The sequence below is a fragment of the Purpureocillium takamizusanense genome, chromosome 8 (assembly GCF_022605165.1).
Source record: "Purpureocillium takamizusanense chromosome 8, complete sequence".
In the NCBI taxonomy this organism is placed as follows: Eukaryota; Fungi; Ascomycota; class Sordariomycetes; order Hypocreales; family Ophiocordycipitaceae; genus Purpureocillium; species Purpureocillium takamizusanense.
Genome location: NC_063075.1, coordinates 1,874,622 through 1,890,957, shown reverse-complemented (window position 1 = coordinate 1,890,957; position 16,336 = coordinate 1,874,622). Strand labels below are relative to the sequence as shown.

At 55.4% G+C, this 16,336-nt stretch overlaps 5 protein-coding genes across 7 annotated transcripts; 3 read left to right on the top strand and 2 right to left on the bottom strand.

The window, feature by feature from the left end:
* Positions 1-1,498: 1,498 nt before the first annotated feature.
* JDV02_008610 (Salicylate 1-monooxygenase) lies at positions 1,499-3,197 on the top strand (the record flags this gene model as incomplete). The annotated part of the gene is made up of 4 exons (XM_047990223.1): positions 1,499-1,621; positions 1,729-1,916; positions 2,021-2,187; positions 2,263-3,197. The coding sequence occupies 4 exons, from the start codon at positions 1,499-1,501 to the stop codon at positions 3,195-3,197; spliced, it is 1,413 nt and encodes a 470-aa protein (XP_047846230.1).
* A 211-nt stretch (positions 3,198-3,408) lies between these two features.
* On the bottom strand, positions 3,409-9,663 carry CDR1_4 (Multidrug resistance protein). The gene is made up of 6 exons (XM_047990222.1): positions 9,209-9,663; positions 8,985-9,015; positions 8,073-8,901; positions 6,747-7,786; positions 4,238-6,689; positions 3,409-4,172 (listed from the first exon to the last, which is right to left on the bottom strand). Exons 3-6 carry the CDS (start codon positions 8,791-8,793, stop codon positions 3,787-3,789), a joined length of 4,599 nt encoding a protein of 1,532 aa, XP_047846229.1. The 5' UTR covers positions 8,794-8,901; positions 8,985-9,015; positions 9,209-9,663; the 3' UTR covers positions 3,409-3,786.
* A 175-nt stretch (positions 9,664-9,838) lies between these two features.
* JDV02_008608 (uncharacterized protein) lies at positions 9,839-10,829 on the top strand. The gene is made up of 2 exons (XM_047990221.1): positions 9,839-9,943; positions 10,032-10,829. Exon 2 carries the CDS (start codon positions 10,143-10,145, stop codon positions 10,503-10,505), a length of 363 nt encoding a protein of 120 aa, XP_047846228.1. The 5' UTR covers positions 9,839-9,943; positions 10,032-10,142; the 3' UTR covers positions 10,506-10,829.
* Positions 10,830-12,581: 1,752 nt separating this feature from the next.
* On the bottom strand, positions 12,582-14,437 carry JDV02_008607 (uncharacterized protein). Of its 3 annotated transcripts, XM_047990218.1 has the most exons (4): positions 14,342-14,437; positions 14,164-14,262; positions 13,924-14,110; positions 12,582-13,874 (listed from the first exon to the last, which is right to left on the bottom strand). In XM_047990218.1, exons 1-4 carry the CDS (start codon positions 14,372-14,374, stop codon positions 12,640-12,642), a joined length of 1,554 nt encoding a protein of 517 aa, XP_047846225.1. In that variant the 5' UTR covers positions 14,375-14,437; the 3' UTR covers positions 12,582-12,639. The 3 variants fall into 3 exon arrangements, with proteins under 3 accessions (XP_047846225.1, XP_047846227.1, XP_047846226.1); XM_047990220.1 differs by having other exon boundaries at positions 12,582-14,110; positions 14,164-14,256; XM_047990219.1 differs by having other exon boundaries at positions 12,583-13,874; positions 13,924-14,262.
* Positions 14,438-14,632: 195 nt separating this feature from the next.
* Positions 14,633-16,016, top strand: UBC6 (E2 ubiquitin-conjugating enzyme). Its single transcript, XM_047990217.1, has 3 exons — positions 14,633-14,880; positions 14,937-15,016; positions 15,073-16,016. The coding sequence occupies exons 1-3, from the start codon at positions 14,854-14,856 to the stop codon at positions 15,761-15,763; spliced, it is 798 nt and encodes a 265-aa protein (XP_047846224.1). The 5' UTR covers positions 14,633-14,853; the 3' UTR covers positions 15,764-16,016.
* Positions 16,017-16,336: the final 320 nt, after the last annotated feature.

Genomic DNA, 16,336 nt, shown 5'->3' with positions numbered 1-16,336 from the left:
GGGGGCATAAGACCTGCATACCGCCCGGCGATGTTTCTTTCTTGAGCGCAAGGACGCAGTTGTGGTGACTTGAGAAGCGTCACGTGGGAGCCATGGAGAGTCGCATCGCGAGGGGGCTCATTCATGCCTGCCCTTTTTTCGCGCGCCTGACCGACCGGATTTTGGTTGGTGGCGTCGATGATGACATGTGGTTTGACTCGGTCCTAGTACAACAATACCGCCAATGGGACCAACAATGTCAGGACACCACACGCGCACACACACGGAGAGAGAGAGCACTACTACTACAGTACTACTTACTACAACTACAGTACTGAAAGCTCTGAATCAGGACTAAAGCCGTAATCTCGACGCGGCTGACGCTGTCGTGGATGAGGTCGCTCAAGGCAAGGGAGGGGGAGGGGGGTTCTCCAGCGTTCCGCCCGTCATGTCTCTCCTATGCCTCTGACGCAGTATACGACAATAGTAAACCACACTTATAGTGATTACGTATTCTGGTGATATCTAGCTCATGATAATAGGTCCGGCCGGCAGGCCAGTTTTTAAATATAAAGTGAATTTTATGAGTAGCCTATTTATTTTTCTTTACCCTTTAATATAAATATAATAGTAATAAACAAAATAAGTATTTATTATATAAGAAACTAACTATATAATATAATATATAATTATATACTTCTTAAGTAATAAGCTATTAATTTAATATAGAATATTTTATACTTATCTTAGATAAGCTATTTAATAATATATATACTCCTTATCTAAGGCTTATTTTAAGCCCTATTATAAAATATATTATATATTAATAGTTGCTTATATTTAATATAGTTTTAGTGTATTTATATAGGAAAATAGTTTCTTGAGATTTTATAACTATATTGCTTTTCTATAGCTAACTAAGAGGCATGCCTCTTAGTAGTTTCCGCCGGACCCACTATTGGGTCATCGTTTTTAGGATAGTTAAGCCAATAAATCCCTTGTCATACGGGTTCACTTAAGAGCGGGGTAGTGCCAAGCTTTCTAAGTTGATACGGTAGTTGAACACGGCTGTATCAATAGCAATACTTTGAAAAAAGTTACCTGGGCCGCCTCACGCACTGATCTTATGGTTTCCACTATTGTAGTCTAGTAGTACGTAGCAGGCTTCGACTGTGTTGGACTCCGCCGCCAGATGGGACAACAATAGACGGGGTACAGGCGTCCTTGCATCGTCATCTCCACTGTGGTTGCTATACTAGTATGACTCGGCTTCCTCGAAGAACGACTGGACCCGGCTCCCGCAATGTCTCTTGTGTGACTCGTGTTGTATACTGTGCCTTTATATAGTCTATAGTCTACTCGCGTACGGCGGGGGAAAGTCGGGATTCCTGGACCATCGGTCGGATTTGGCCCCCCCCTCGCGCTTGAAAAATACGAAATAAGAAGAAGAGAAACACCATCGGAACCGGGATAAAATCAAAAGCAGTGACCTCGTGCTGCTGAAGAGACCGAATTCGCCATGCCGGAGCTGAACGTCGTCATCGTGGGAGCTGGCATTGCCGGCCTGACTTGCGCCATCACGCTGGCCCGGTACAAGGACGTCAAGGTCACTGTCGTCGAGAAATATCCATCGAATAGCCAGGTACACCCACTACTCCCATCCGATGAACTCCCCCGTCCCTTAGGGGGACTGAAAATATGCCCGAAGGCTTTTTGTTTCCTAACGAGCATGCCTACCCCCCACGATAGATTGGCAACGGCATTCAAATCCCTTGCAATGCCGCTCGCGTGATGCAAAAGCTGGGCCTGCTGGATCAGCTCATCAGGCTCTCGCACGGCCCATCGACAGGCACGATAACGATGAACTATTCCGACGGGAAAGTCATCAACGAGCGAGACTTTACCAACTATCGCGAGCGATATGGCTCCCCGTGGCTGTGGGTTCATGTTCCTTCCCCCCCTTCGCGTCTGGCAGGTGGTGGTCCGTCGTGTGCGCGTATTGACCGTCCGGGTAGCTGATGGGCAAATTGTAACAAAACAGGCTCGCCCATCGCGTCGATTACATGAATGTGCTGTATACCGAGGCGTGCAACTTGGGAGTCAAGTTCATGTTCGGGTGCGAGGTCGAGGACCTTGACTTTGACAAGACCGTGGCGCGGCTGAGCAACGGAGACGTCGTTCATGGGGATGTCATTGTTGGCTGTGACGGTACGTCGAGGTTCACAGTCTGTATGTTTTGCGTTGGAAACGGCTCTTTGTCTAACATCAAGCCCGGAACCCTAGGAGTCAAATCGGTGGTCCGATCCGTCATGCACCCCACGATAGAGACCGAAAACGACGAGTCTTTGGCATACCGAGCCCTCTTCACCCCGGAGCAGGTCGCCAAACTCTCCCCCGAGGCCGCCAAGGCGATCAACCAGCCCTCGAAATGCCTCTTCTGGCTCGGCGCCGACATCCAGATCGTCTTCTACAGCCTCCGGGGCGGCTCGGTATACAACCTGGTCGTGTCCGTCATCGACGACGACCTCAACGCCAGGACCGAGGAGGGCGACAGCCTCGCGCTGCTGCGCCAGAGGTTCGCCGACTGGGATCCCGCGCTGCAGGAACTAATGGGCACCGCGGACGGGGTGGCCCGCTTCCAGCTGCTCAAGGTGCAGGACCCGCCGTTCTGGTCGCGCGGCAATGTAACCCTCATGGGTGATGCGGCGCATTATATGCTGCCCTACCTCGGACAGGGGGCCGCCATGTGCGCCGAGGACGGATTCGTGTTGGGCACGCTGCTCGGCCGCATGACGGAGCACGTGAATAGTAACGTTGATATCCAGGGGGGCGGCATGCATGCCAACAGCGCACCAAGGGACTACGCCCGTGTTGTCCTGGATGCCTACGAGGGGCTTCGCCACCAACGCCGCCTGCGCGTGGCCAAATACTCGAGGGCGGCAGGTGAGATTAGCCACATGCCCGACGAGGACGCGCAGCATATCCGGAGTGACGGGACCTACGACTACGACGAGGAGACGTGCATCAGCGACTGGCCTTGGATCGATTCGCGCTGCATCAAGTTTCTGCTGCTGTATAAAGCCGACGAGGAGGCAGAGCGTGAATTTGCCCGGCTCGTCGCATCCGGCGCCTTGGACACGCGCAACAGCCCGGCCCAATCTGGCAGTGAGCCTTTGGACATGAGAGTTGGTCTTGGAGAGGGCTTGCGTGCTCGATAAGCCGGCCCAGTTGTTTATGGCTGGGACATGATACTCCCATGATGCTTTGGGGGATTTTAACCCGCTAGAAGCGCATCTATGGGTAGACTCAATACAGCGTGTGATGTTTGGAGTCGCTCGTATGGGGAAGAATTTACATAAGAATACGTACAGGAAAAGGTTACGGCAGTGTTTCTTCATATACGGTTGCCTCGTGACACGATCCTGCCTGGGCACCATTCAATGCAGCACCGTATTGGGAGCATCGCTTTCCCGAAACTGACAAAAATCTAATTTTACATTATGTACCACTCTATTCTGATCCGACACCCAGTCTTCTGTACGTATAAATGTACCGGCTGTAATTTGCAACAAATAGGAAGTGACCGGGCCCAGTCGTATCTATGACGTGGACTGGAGCGTGGCGAGAGTTCAACTCCGCGACCCAATGCAACATGATTAAATGACAGCGAAACCTGCAGGACTCAGTGTAGCGCACCACAGCCGCAGGTTCCGCTAAACAAGATGTTCAAGACTCGTGAGGAGATGGACGAGTCTGTAAAAGAGAAAGCACAAGTAAGAGAATACTCGAAGGAGTCGCGGGGGCTAGCTACTCCTTCTTCTTCTTCTTCTCGTTGCCAAGGTTCTTCTTGGGCACTCGTGCCAGCCAGTACACAAAGAGTGCGGCAAAAATGTTGAACACAACAAAGGCCCACAGGATGCCAAAGTTGCGCCACCTGTCATCGTAGTTGCTGCTGACTCCCTCCAAGAACTTGTTCGTCTCTGAGATGGGGCAGTATGAGCACTCCGAGGTTGCGTTCTTGTCTTCCAAGCTGCCACCAAAGACTTTGATGTACGTGGACATGTACTCGCCGCAAGTCTTTCCCGAAGGCGGCGAGAAATGCAGCAGTTCGTTGTCGGCGCAAATAACGTTTGTGTTGGCCACGCCTGTTGATAAAAGACCGCTGACCAAATATGTGAACGGCGATACGCGATCTGGAAGCTTGCTGTCAGAGAAAACAATGGTTCGAGGCCGCGGCAGAAGGCAAGTAGGCACTTACACATGAAGATCCAGAAGCGAGGCAGGGTGTTCGGCTGGGCCAGGACACCACAGAAGATGAGGCAAAGCGTGAACATGAGATTGGCGAGATTGCCACCGGCCTCTGCGGTCTCGAAACCAGCAATGATGAACGTCGAGAAAGTACCGGTGAAGAGCATGAACATCAGGAGGTAAAGGAACATGAGTGCCCCGCGTTCGGTGACAGCGTCAGTCGGCTCCGCATTGCGGTAGAGGCCGACAGGGTAGTACCAACAGACGTACATGAGCACGGCCATCAAGCTATTCCAGGGCAGCTCCACGATGATCTGCGAGAGCATGAAGACCTTCCAAGAATAGACCTTTGAGGGACGCTCGCGAGCCTCGTATAGGGAGCGTTGGATGACGAACTGGGGCATGGACTGCTGAACAATCTGACCGAAGACGGTGAGGAGCTGGAAAATGGAGAACATCTGGTTCTGCAGGCCCTGAATAGAATTGGGCGCACGGAAAAAGATGAAACCGATGAAGAGCGCAACGAGGGTGCAGAGCGCCGTTTTCGCGTAGATATATACCGGGGTTCGCCAGTATTGCTGGAAGACTCGGAAAAGGTTCTCCTTGGCCTGAACCGAGAACGGCGCGGCAAATTCACGGTAGCTGCCGGGGTCCTCATCCTCGGTCTGTGCTGCAATGCCCTGTTTTTCGCGCTTGATGTTCTCGAGTTCGTCTTGGACGGCAGTGTACTCGGAGCTCTCACGCCAAGTCTGGAACCAGTCGATGTCTGTAGTCGTTCCGGGTGCAGCGCCGATAACTTCCAGCATCCATTCGGCGGGGTTGGCCTCGTCAGGACACGGGTGGCCACCATTGCGTTCGAAGTAGCTGGTCATAGTCTTCGAGTTCTCGCCAATCTCACCAAAGTAGACAGTCTTGCCGCCTTTTGCCAAGAACAGGAGGCGATCGAAGCGTTGGAAGAGCATTGCTGAAGGCTGGTGGATTGTGCAAAGCACGGCCTGGCCAGCCTTGGTCAGCTTCTCAAGGAGATCCAGAATTGCCCAAGACGTTTGCGAATCAAGACCGGAGGTGGGTTCGTCAACGAAAAGCAGTAGGGGGGGCTTGGCAGCGAGCTCCACGCCGATTGTAAGACGCTTGCGCTGCTCAACGTTAAGGCCTTCGCCAGGAACGCCAACGACGGCGTCGGCATATTCGTCCATTTCCAATAGCTTAATGACCTCCTCAACGTAGGCTAGCTTTTCTTCCTTCGGCACGTGAGCTGGCTGGCGAAGAATGGCGCTGAAGTTGAGAGCCTCGCGGACGGTTGTCGTTTGTAAGTGGAGGTCTTGCTGTTGAACGTAGCCGGTCTTGCGCTGGAAGGATCGATCACGAGGCTGGCCGTCCACCAGCATCTCTCCCGTAATGACACCCATCGAGGTGCGGTCCGCCAAACAGTCCAGGAGAGTGGTCTTGCCCGCGCCCGACACACCCATTAGCGCAGTGAGGGTCCCCGGCTTCACATAGCCATCGACATGGTCCAAGATGCGGCGCGGTTCACCCTTGATCTTGATGTCGTAGCAGACGTCATGCCACTGGAACACAGACGTCTGTTCCTGGAGCAATCCACCCTCCTTGCCCACCTGACCACGGCTGCGCTCAGCAGTAATGACGGGTCCGATATTTGCCATTGCCGCTTCGGGGTCACGTTTCTTTTCGGCGTGCCTGGCAGCGGCGGGCTTGTGACCGCGGCGGTAGACAAGAACCTCGCCCTTGGACTTCTTTTCGGACACCAGCTCGGCAGCCACCATGTAGCAGATGAGGAAGAAGATGGTGAACGCAATGACGATACCAAAGTTGCGCCATCTGTGGTTCCACTGGTATTCAAACTGCTGGTACACGTAGTCATCGCCTAGGACATAGGATTGGCCAGGAATGGATCCGACGGCGCTGCAAACCCGGTTGTTGCCACCCACGTTGGCATACTCAGACAGCAAATTGGGGGCTGCTGGGCTTGGGGCCTGAGCCGTTGGCACGTACTGGTTGCACTCGAACTTGCGTTCGTGGAACTCGTTGACCATTAGGGCTTCGAATGCGTAGCCGAGAGGGTCAATATAGCTCAACCAACGGCACCAGCCCAACATGTAGCGCTTGGGCAAGACGAAACCAGTGAAAATAACCAGGTCAAGGATCAATATGGCGGCGGGAACGAGCGCCTGAAACAAGGTGCGAGAAGCCGATGCGATGGTGCGGAAGATCATGGACATGACCAGAACCGTGACGAAAGATATGAGCAGGAAGAAGAAGAAAGGCCCCGGTTCTCTCCGCAGGTTCGTCATGAAGTAGAGCGTCAAGTTGAAGACGATCGAGTTCAATATCTTGTAGGGCATGTCGCACAGCATTGATGCGACGGCCTCTGCCGACGGATGGTATAGAGCATACCGACTGTGCTTCTCGACAATGGGTCGTTGGGCATACAATGTCAAAATCTAGAATAGGTTGTCAGTTCCTCATCTCACATTCCCTGAGCGAGGGCCAGTTCTTACCTCAAGGGCGGAGGCAAAGGCGTTCATCAAGCAGGCGAAGAAGAGCAAGGCGCCGCGCTGGAAAAAGCTTCCGGTCGAATCGCCGAGATTGAAGAAAACACTGCCAATGATAAGAGCCATGATAAAGTTGCCAATAAGGGCGCCGACGGTCAAGCTGGGGTCGCCAGTCAATCGCTTCCAACCTCGCCACAGGCACAGCTTGACCTGTTGGCCGAATGACAAGGTGTAGGGAGACTTCTTGCGCTGGCCGCGAGCCTGTTGAGCATGCTTGGAAGCACGGAATGCCTCTGCATCGGGACCACCAATGGGGTGAGCAATCTTGTAGTCCTCAATTTCGGCTTGCAGGGCCTTGTACTCGACACTATTCTTCCAGGCGGCGGCGAACTCATCGGGTGTTCGCGGCGCCTTGCCCTCAAAGCCAGGGCGGACAATGCGCTCCAGTGGCGACGTCATGGAGGTGAGGAAGTCGGGGGTAGTCTGACGGGCAGGGCACTCGAAGCCGAGATTGATGAAATATTGCTTAGCAGCATCAGCGCGACCGAAGAAGATCTGGCGACCCTCGTATAAGACGACAGCCTTATCGAAGAGATCGTAGGCGCTCTGCGGTGCCTGGTAGATAGACACGCAGGCAGTGCTGCTGAAGAGCTCCGTCTGCAGGCGAAGCGTCCTGCAGAACTCGATAGCGTTGGCGGAATCCAGGCCACGGGTGGAGTTATCCCAGCATTGCAGGGGCGCGCCAGACAAGGCGGCTTCAGAAATGGTGACACGCTTGCGCTCGCCACCCGAGACGCCTCGCACGTATTCATTGCCAACCCGCGTGTTGATGGTATGCGAAATGCCAAACATGGCCATGACCACATCGCGGAGGTGGGCGGCAAAGTCATTCCTGTTGAGACCTTGGGGTAGCTGGCGGGGCTGGCGGGCGCGGGCGGCAAAAGTGAGGGTATCGCCAACAGTCAGCATGGGGAAATGCACATCCACTTCGGCGGTGTAAATTGCCTCGCCGCGATGGTTCGAATGCATCTCCTTAGCGCCAATGCCTAATAGCAGTCGATTGACAATCCCAGGTCAGCCAATGATCCGTGTTATTTGGGCCGTCTTTGGAAGGGTACTAGGTATGTTTGGACTGGGGTGTAGGTAGGGCACGGCAAGTTCCGCTGCCATGTTCCACAGGTGGCCCGCCCACCCACGTTTCTGCAGCAGGCACCCGTGGATCTGGCACATGATCGAGACGGCATCTTCCGTCCCGATCTCAACCCCAGACGCATTTGGACTCGACGTCATTGTGCGATTGAAGCCAATCACTGTAAATCGATTGCGACTCACCTTGGTAATTGAAATAGGACCCATCGTCGACGAAAAGGCCGTTCATCTCTCCAGCAATGGTCTTGAGGAAGGTGGAGCAACCGGATCCAGGGGGGCCCAACACCACCAGCATTTCTCCTTTGTGCACTAGGCCGTCAAACTGACGCAGAATATCGATGCGCTGGCGGCCAGAGCCCGTGAGTTGACGTGCAGTCGCTGCGAGGGACAGCCACACGTTGGCGACGTCTTTTTGGTAATCCGTCGACGCGCCGAAGCCGTGGACGTTGAGGTTCTGGAAGCAGACGCCAGCCGAGCGGAAGCCGCCACCATCCTGCGACACGAGCTCGACGACGGCCTTGGCCCACTCGCGACCGCTGAAGCTGGCCGAGTTTGGGTTCAAGGGCGAGTCCTCCTCGGCGAAGAATGGATTCTCGGTGCCGCCAGGTGCCGCGCCAGAGGCTCGCGAGTACGAGCGCGCAAGGGCCTGCACGACGGAAGTGCGGCGCACCATCTCCGCCTCTGGCGAATCGTCCTCGTCGTCCTTGCCCAGCGAGTTGGGGAAGGATCCAAGCTTTTCGTCGTTGCCCCCGGCCTCGGTGATGGAGGTGGCCTGCGTCTTGGTCGGATCGGTGGTCTGCGCGGTGGCGGCCGCGAGCTCTTCCTCGTGCGCATCGTGACGGGGATTGATGGGCACGCCGGTCGTGGCGGCCGTGGAGTCGTAATTTGCGTTGATGCCGTACATGGCGGCGATTATGCCCGCTCATGCGCGTGAGGGGATGAGCCTGGGATGGAACAATGCGGCTGACGTAGGCTGGATTATGTCGCGAGAGAGAAAGGACGGGTGGCCTCGCTAGTTAGTTATTTCGCATCAGCCCCAGCACACTCTCGAGTCTCGGAGTGTAACACGAATGGTGTGTTAAGCTGGATCCCTACCATAGGCGTCTGGTCCGCGACGGAGAGCCGGCTGTCTTGTTTCAGCCGCAGCTCGACGTGGGGTGGACAAGCAAGCAGGCCCGATCTCAAGTTGGCCGCACGAATGGACGGAGGAGTAAGTGACGAAAGGGGAGGGGGGGGGCGATTGATAAAAGTAGCAAACCTGAGGTGGAATCAAACGGACGATGAATGCGAACTTGGAAGTGACGGGCCGTCACACGTACAGTACGGTTCAGCACACGCGCGCACTGAGGTGCGTGCGGCTAAGAAGAGTCGGGAAAGGTCTCCCGGACCCCAAGCATACAAGCCCGGCGCCTCGCCAACCACGACGCTGCATGGCACCCTTCCGCTGCCGTTTTGACCCTCCCCGTCGGCGGCCCTGCGACTCCTCGGACTCAGCATCGCGCGCCTGTGGCGGAAATTTAGCGACCGCGCGGGCGCTGCACGGGCGCTGGCGTAGGTTGTTAGTTCCTCGAGCCAAGCGGCGTCCCAGCGGCGCCGAGTGGGGGGGGAGCGTCCTCGGATGGTGAGATCCCGGCGACGTCCCGGCCAAGAAAAACTTGTGCACAAAAAGGGAGGGAGACGCCGACAGCACCGCACCGCTCGCCCACTCCGAGTCACCGCTTCCCCGATGGACGTCAATGTTAGGTATTAGTGCGCGTGCGAGGCGAGGGATCGGAAGACCCGCTCAGGTTACTTTAAGATGCGGTTTCCCAAGTGGGAGGCGGAGAAGGGGGGGGGGGGCTGGCCTGCCTTGCCTTGGGTGCGATGGAAGGTACACAGAAGGTTGTGTGCGCAAACAAGTCCGCCACCTTGGCCGACGCTTGACGGAGCCGGCGCCCACAAAGAGGCTTCGTGTTGATCCCCTCCTCAGCACTGCCACCAGTCAATCCCCAGAATGTCGCCTGGCCATCTGGGATAGGTATCATCGGGACGTGGGGCCATGTTTGACCCTCCCGGTGAGTCGCTACGTACCCTGATTGTGTTGGCACAATAGGAGGCACGCAGAATGGCATGTCCAAGCTACCTACTAACATAAGTACCTAGGTAAGGTACTCACCCAGACGCCTGATGCAGCAGCAGCAGCAAGCAGCTTTATTGTCAGCCCAAGGAAAGTTGAGGTCGCATCAGCCTCGTTGCGCGCATATTTGATCCAGTATGAGAGGCTCGCCATCGGCAATGTTGAGTCACAAGGCATTTATTGCCTCTCATCGAAGCAAGGTCTCCCTCATCAACGGCACATGCCCCATGTTCGCAAACCAGGGCCGCGAGACTCATCATGAATCACAGGGAGTGCCTGCCACGGTGGGCCGCTTTTCTGCGGGTCATGTTTTCGACGGCCAGGCCGCCGTGGATACGCCCCGAGAACCCATTTCTGCGAACACTGAGGCGGCCGGCCAGCTGTCGGGGTCTTGGAGCAACCCGACAACCCGCCCCCACCATCCGCCATCAACGCCATCCCGCAGCCCCGTCCACAAGCCTAAAGCGCTAACTTTTGAGCAACACCATCGCACATGGTAGGTAGTAAGGCAAGGGACGTAGGCATGTAAGTAGGTAGCGCCAAGTGCAGCAGGTACCTACCCCAGTACTACCTAGTCTGTGCTACCTGACGTATCAGTGCAGATGTGCTTTGCTTGCTCTTGTCGCAGTGGCGGGCGCAAGTTGGTGACACGAGCAGTTGCCGTCGTCCCAACTTTCGGGAAATGGAGGCGGCCGTCAGAGTGGATTATCAGGCTCCGCAGGAAAAATTATCGTCGTCGCATCACGGTTGACTACCATGTATTTCGAGATGCGAACAGGCGTATTCGTATCTTGGCTCGATAACACAGCAATATACAGCCGTGACCCAGTGCTGGCTCCTGCGCTTATTCACTGTAAGCCTCGCTTCGGACAGTCCTGGTGTCGGACCCAGACATTCGTGGCCCCCAAGAAAAACTTGAATGGGCCCAGACATCATGGCCGCCATCGTCCCGGCGCAGGAAAAGTCTCAGTCAAAATGTGACAGCGCCCAAGCGATTCATACAAGTTGGCACTCGATTTCACGAGGGTTGGCCCATGCAGGAAAGGGGTCTGTCACTTGATATGCACCTCATCAGGCTTCGCTCACAGAAATGTCTGGGTACTGCCACAGATTTAGGGTCCCCCGTCCATTAGGACCCCTTATCCCTGGCACCCAGGGTTTGACAGTGGTCCACTGTACTTCTTGCCGCTCTGGGGGCAGGCGGTCGCCAATTCCGCAATATCCGCTCCGCTCCGCCACGTCCAGCCCTGCGCGGCAGTACTAAGTCACTGTTTGGACTTTGGCGGTTGGACGGGTTGCGACGCTCCCCAGATCCGATCCGGATGGACCTCGCGTGCGAGCCCGCCGCCAAGTGCGCGCCGCCCATCAAGACGGTTGGCCAGCGGCGCGTGAGCTGGACAACGGGCGCCCGTGTCAGAACTTAACAACGAAGTAACGTAGAATCCCCCACACCCCTCACCTCCCATCCCTCCGCAGACGAGCTGTCGCTCCAAGACAACAAGCACCAAAACAGGACGCACCTGCAGAGTCCGGGCGGCTTACGGCGTGCGTGCATGCATGCATGCATGCCGCGTGCTCACCAAGTTGCCAAGGATCAATCGCCTACCTATCTATCCACCTATAATCTACCTCAACTCTGCTTGCCGAGGGTGGGTAAGCTGACGGTCAACCTCACGCTCATCTCCCTGCCCCTCTGCCGACCCACTGCTGCCATAGGCTCATGCACGTGCTACCTGCCGCCAGCCAGCGATGGACCTGTCAAGCTTCCTTTAGCGGATGCACGTTATTGACGAGGACATTGCAGAAATGAAAAGGACGACTACAACTTCAAGCTGTCGGGTTAAATAATTGATGCCCCTGTGAGTGGCCGAGGCCCGGTAGGTGGCGCCGGATAATACGAAGTAGGATATAAGTCTGCGTCTTCGCCCCGTATTCTGGCATTGGCTGTGCCAGCGGCCTGGGTGATCGCCTTGCCGTTGAGACTTTGCAACAACATCTGAGAGCTTGCTGCGAATACCTATAAAGCGAATTACCTCTTTGGCCTTCATCGGATGTCTTCACATGGCAAGCGGTCGGAGTCGTTGCTAACCTGCTTCAATCATCGCTGTAGCACCAGAATGCCATCGTTCGCTTTGTTACAACGTGATGGTCAGAGCTTTCAGACGATGGAGACTACTAATCCCACCAACCAAAGTGGGAGAGCCCATACAGTCCGTATGCAGCTGATAGTCTTCCCTTCTATATAGCACCGTCACCCAAGAAGCGATGATCACCAACACCGCCTAGGTGCTCCGAGCGCGCATAGTAGCACAATTGCGCTTCTTGACGTTGAGAAACCCAGTCGCAATCGTAATGTCGACGCACGAGTCTCGGCTGATATGATCCATTCGAGAAGCCACTGCGTGTGGTCATAGGTAGCGACACGGTACGTCGTTTCGAGCGCTTATATCATCTACTTTTGTGCCCATGAAGTTTTCGTGCGGCACGAGACATGTATCAAGATTGAAACTTGGCTTCATTCTGGGTCGACTTGAGGCATCGAGGTAGCTTGCAGATCACGACAGGGGCTGCCACAGTTTCAAAGGCTCGTCTAATTTTGGTTTCCGTGCGGGCACCCTCTATCTATCAATACTCTTACAAGAAGTTGATTCCTACCCCCAGTTGAAGTCCTTTAGTTCCGATCTCGCCTCTTCTGAGCACCAGTGGGAGGCTGAAATTCAATTCAAACCTTGCCACCGGGTGTGCATAGACAAGTCCCACGCCCGCTGCCATGGTAGGAGCGGCATTCACGAGGTCCTTGAAAGCGCGAAACATGCCTCCACCCACGACGCCGGGGCTCATGCCCACCAAGTCCAAATTCTTGGTTTTTTCCGAGTCTTGGAGGGCAACCAAGCGACCAGCATTGGCAAAGACTTGGAATCGTAGGCCGGAATCCGGTCCCTTGTATGGCAGCGGGAGAAGCACGTTCACGCTTCCTGCAGCGAACAGGTCTCCGCCAACAGAGTCTTGGCCGTCATGAGGTCCCAGACCGCCGAGCTTGAATCCACGGACGTCTGTTGGCCCGCCGAGCAAGAAGCGATCATTGATTCGACTTGGAAGCGCCTTGCCAGCCAAGTTGTACCCTAGAGGCAAAGGCCAAAGCAATCCGGTTCTGACACCGGCGCCAATGGAAATGCCGGTACGCTCGTTTGATCCAGGCAAGGAGATCGGCATTGCGCCACTCATTTCCAGTTCGCCCTTGGAGAACGCAACGTCTCCCCCTAATGGGCCAAAGCCTGCGACCTCCAGCATGGACCGCAGCATATATCCATCTTGTGGGAGCTGTGGATTGTCGCGCCGTTCTCTGTAGAATGTGTGCTTAATCGCACTTTTCAGTGTGTCGCCAGCGTCCTGTCGGACCGTAGGGCTGGCGCCTTGTGACAAGCCCGTGACTTGCCGCCAGGCCCCAGAGTATTCAATCGAATGCGAATCTCTCAGACTGTTCAGCCAGGAGAAACGTAGTGAGCCTCCCTTGACGACTTCCTCGTGGGACGCCCAAGGCTTCTCGGCCGCAGAGGCTAGTCCTTCCAGCGAGATGCGCATATCCGGGTCACTCAATACGGGTGCGCTAAGATTGGCACTGTAGGCTGACCTCGTGCGTGTGCCAGCTTTGGCATTCAACGTGAGCATTTCTGCGCCACCGAACATGTTGCGCCATAATAGCGATCCGTATGCGGAACCTTCACCGTTTCCCACGTCCGTACCGGTTTGTAGCTTGAATCGGGGCAGCTCTCGGAGGCGGACGGAGACATTGACGTCAGACGGGCCTGTCGACGGATCGACCTGGCTAGATTGAGAGAGATATACTTCAGGAGGCTCACGCAGGATTTCTGCATCGGTCAGCTGCGAATCATGGGTGTTCGAGTGATTGGGACCTACGCAACCCGGAAAGTTTGGCGCTGGCGGTTTGCAGTTTGGAAAGTACATCTCCAACAGTTTTTGCAGAGCTCGGGCTATCTGCGAGTAACGGACTGAATATCGGGTCGAGAAATCCGCGTCGGATGTTCTTTGCGCCTAGGACGTGAATCTCGCTGACTGACATGGGCATGGACATCTGGTCCGCCATCTGTCAAGTATTAACAGGCTGTGTCACGGCTTGAAAAAAGCCTCCCGTCATACCGTCTGCGCAACCCTGCGTTTGTTTGCCTCGTGTGTTGCATTCTGGAACTCGGGCGTCGACCTTGCATGGTCCAGAACATCTTGCGTATTGGACTGGAGCTTATCGAACGTCGCCGCCCCGACGTTCAGAAGATCAGCAATTGCACCCGAACTGCGGGCTGTTTGGATGTGAACTCACTTGCGCCGTGGGTGGTTTCGTGTCTTCCGCCATGCTGGAGATGATGCACCCCGGCTGCTGAGCGCGAGAAGGTGCCTGGCATTGCGCAAAGAGTGGTTCGAGCCGGCAGAGGTCGGAGAGATGCGACAGCTTGGTGGAGAGGCCACTGTGGCGCATGTGGCGTTTATACGGGGGTGGGCAGGTCCTATGTGGCTAGTATGTTCTGAGCTCAGCCACGGCATCAGAACAGGCTCCACTCCGCTCACCTCCGTATCCGTCGATGTCGCTGACGACGTTGTCCCTAGACTTGCCCTCTCTTTCTCAACCCTGTCCAGGCGCACACTACGGCACCCGCCTCCTCCGTCTCTCGTGCTCTTTCAAGCGTTCTATCAGCGGTGTTCAAATATCCGCATTATCGACCCGTTCAAACTGCTCGCACTCCATTCTTTCGCGATCCACAAGCGTCCTTGGGCGACCGCGTGATCCGCACTTGAGCGAGCCGCCACGCGACATCTTCCACTTCGCCAGTCACAATGGCAACAAAGGCAGCGCAGAAGCGTGTAAGCCTAGCATTCTTTGGATCGTGCCACAGAAACATCGCTGACCCTTTTTGAAGTTGACCCGCGAATACAAGACAATCTCCGAGAATCCGCCACCGTACATCACTGCGCATCCGTCCGAGTCCAACATCCTCGAGTACGCTTGCGCAACTCTCGTTAGCATATGTAACTTTATCTGACAAATCGGTACAGGTGGCATTATATCATTACCGGCCCGGAGGACACCCCTTACCACGGCGGACAGTACTGGGGCACACTCATATTCCCTCCCAACTATCCGTTTGCACCACCCGCTATTCGTATGCACACCCCATCGGGTCGTTTCCAGCCTTCGACGCGACTATGTCTTTCTATCTCGGATTTCCACCCCAAGTCTTTCAACCCTGCTTGGGAGGTCTCGACCATCCTCATTGGCCTCCTATCCTTCATGACGAGCGATGAGATGACGACGGGTTCTGTGTCCACAAGCACCGCCGAGCGAAGATATCTTGCGTCCAAATCGAGGTGGTGGAACTCCACTGGCGGTGGCTCTCATGTCAAGAATCCCGCACAGAAGGGTAACGTAAAGGCGGGTGACGGAGGTGCCAAGTTTCGGGCTGAGTGGCCAGAAATGGACGCCGAAAATTGGGAGTGGATCAAGAAGAGCAAGTTGGATCCTGCCACGGGCACCCGCTTAGATGGAGACAATGGCGCGTCATGCGGCCCTCAGCTGGGCATTGCTGGTTCAAGCGGAAACCAAGCCCAAGCCGTCGTGGATGCTGTCGTACAACAACGGGATGCAGGCCGCGGTTGGGTATACCGAAACAAATTGCTAGTTGCAGGAGGCCTCGTGTTTATTTACGTCCTGATCTCACGGCTCGTCCATGGAGAGGGTCTTGCATAAGGAACGAGAAGGAATGGGGCAGGTGCGATCAGGAATTACAAGCGTTGCATTTGTTAGATAAGTTGGGCGTCAGTATTTCTTTGTCGGGGTGCTGCATTGGTCTGGTTTGATACACCGGCAGGCTCGCGTCTTTACTGTCTGCTAGGCATCTCAGCATTATACATCTTGACTTGGCTAAATATTACGGGAGCACCTGACGCGTTCGCTGATGTCGCATCATGAACAGGGCCGGGACGAGTTGTCATAGCCTCCGAAATACTATGGAGTTCCACTGTACCACAAAGACTAACGAAAAAAGTGGCATGGCCTTTGTGCAACGGCTTGTGCTACGGATGAAGAGATCAAATCTGGAGAAGCGGCAGTTCGCGAATACAAACAACCATGAATGAGTATCGGGTAGCGCTCCCACTCAGTCAGGCTACACGCCGTGGGACCAATGGCCGGGGTTCTCGTGGCTGGCGGATGCTGCCGAACATCAGCCGGTTGGCGGCACAAGATCTACTACTGGCACAGTGCTGTTTCAGCGCAGCTGACGGGAGCTTCGCGGGGGGACCTGGGCGGCCCGGCTGTCTC

Excerpts from the sequence above, each read along its gene's own strand:
- CDR1_4 (XM_047990222.1), bottom strand. The coding sequence starts at position 8,793 with ATGTACGGCATCAACGCAAATTACGACTCCACGGCCGCCACGACCGGC. Across the intron at positions 7,787-8,072 it reads GTCCTATTTCAATTACCAAG|GCATTGGCGCTAAGGAGATG; the intron begins GTGAGTCGCAAT and ends GACTGCTATTAG. Across the intron at positions 6,690-6,746 it reads CCTTTGCCTCCGCCCTTGAG|ATTTTGACATTGTATGCCCA; the intron begins GTAAGAACTGGC and ends AACCTATTCTAG.
- JDV02_008608 (XM_047990221.1), top strand. The coding sequence starts at position 10,143 with ATGAGAGGCTCGCCATCGGCAATGTTGAGTCACAAGGCATTTATTGCC.
- JDV02_008607 (XM_047990218.1), bottom strand. The coding sequence starts at position 14,374 with ATGGCGGAAGACACGAAACCACCCACGGCGCAA. Across the intron at positions 14,263-14,341 it reads CGAAACCACCCACGGCGCAA|CTCCAGTCCAATACGCAAGA; the intron begins GTGAGTTCACAT and ends ACGTTCGATAAG. Across the intron at positions 13,875-13,923 it reads CGCCAAACTTTCCGGGTTGC|AAATCCTGCGTGAGCCTCCT; the intron begins GTAGGTCCCAAT and ends TGACCGATGCAG.
- UBC6 (XM_047990217.1), top strand. The coding sequence starts at position 14,854 with ATGGCAACAAAGGCAGCGCAGAAGCGT. Across the intron at positions 14,881-14,936 it reads CAAAGGCAGCGCAGAAGCGT|TTGACCCGCGAATACAAGAC; the intron begins GTAAGCCTAGCA and ends CCCTTTTTGAAG. Across the intron at positions 15,017-15,072 it reads TCCGAGTCCAACATCCTCGA|GTGGCATTATATCATTACCG; the intron begins GTACGCTTGCGC and ends AAATCGGTACAG.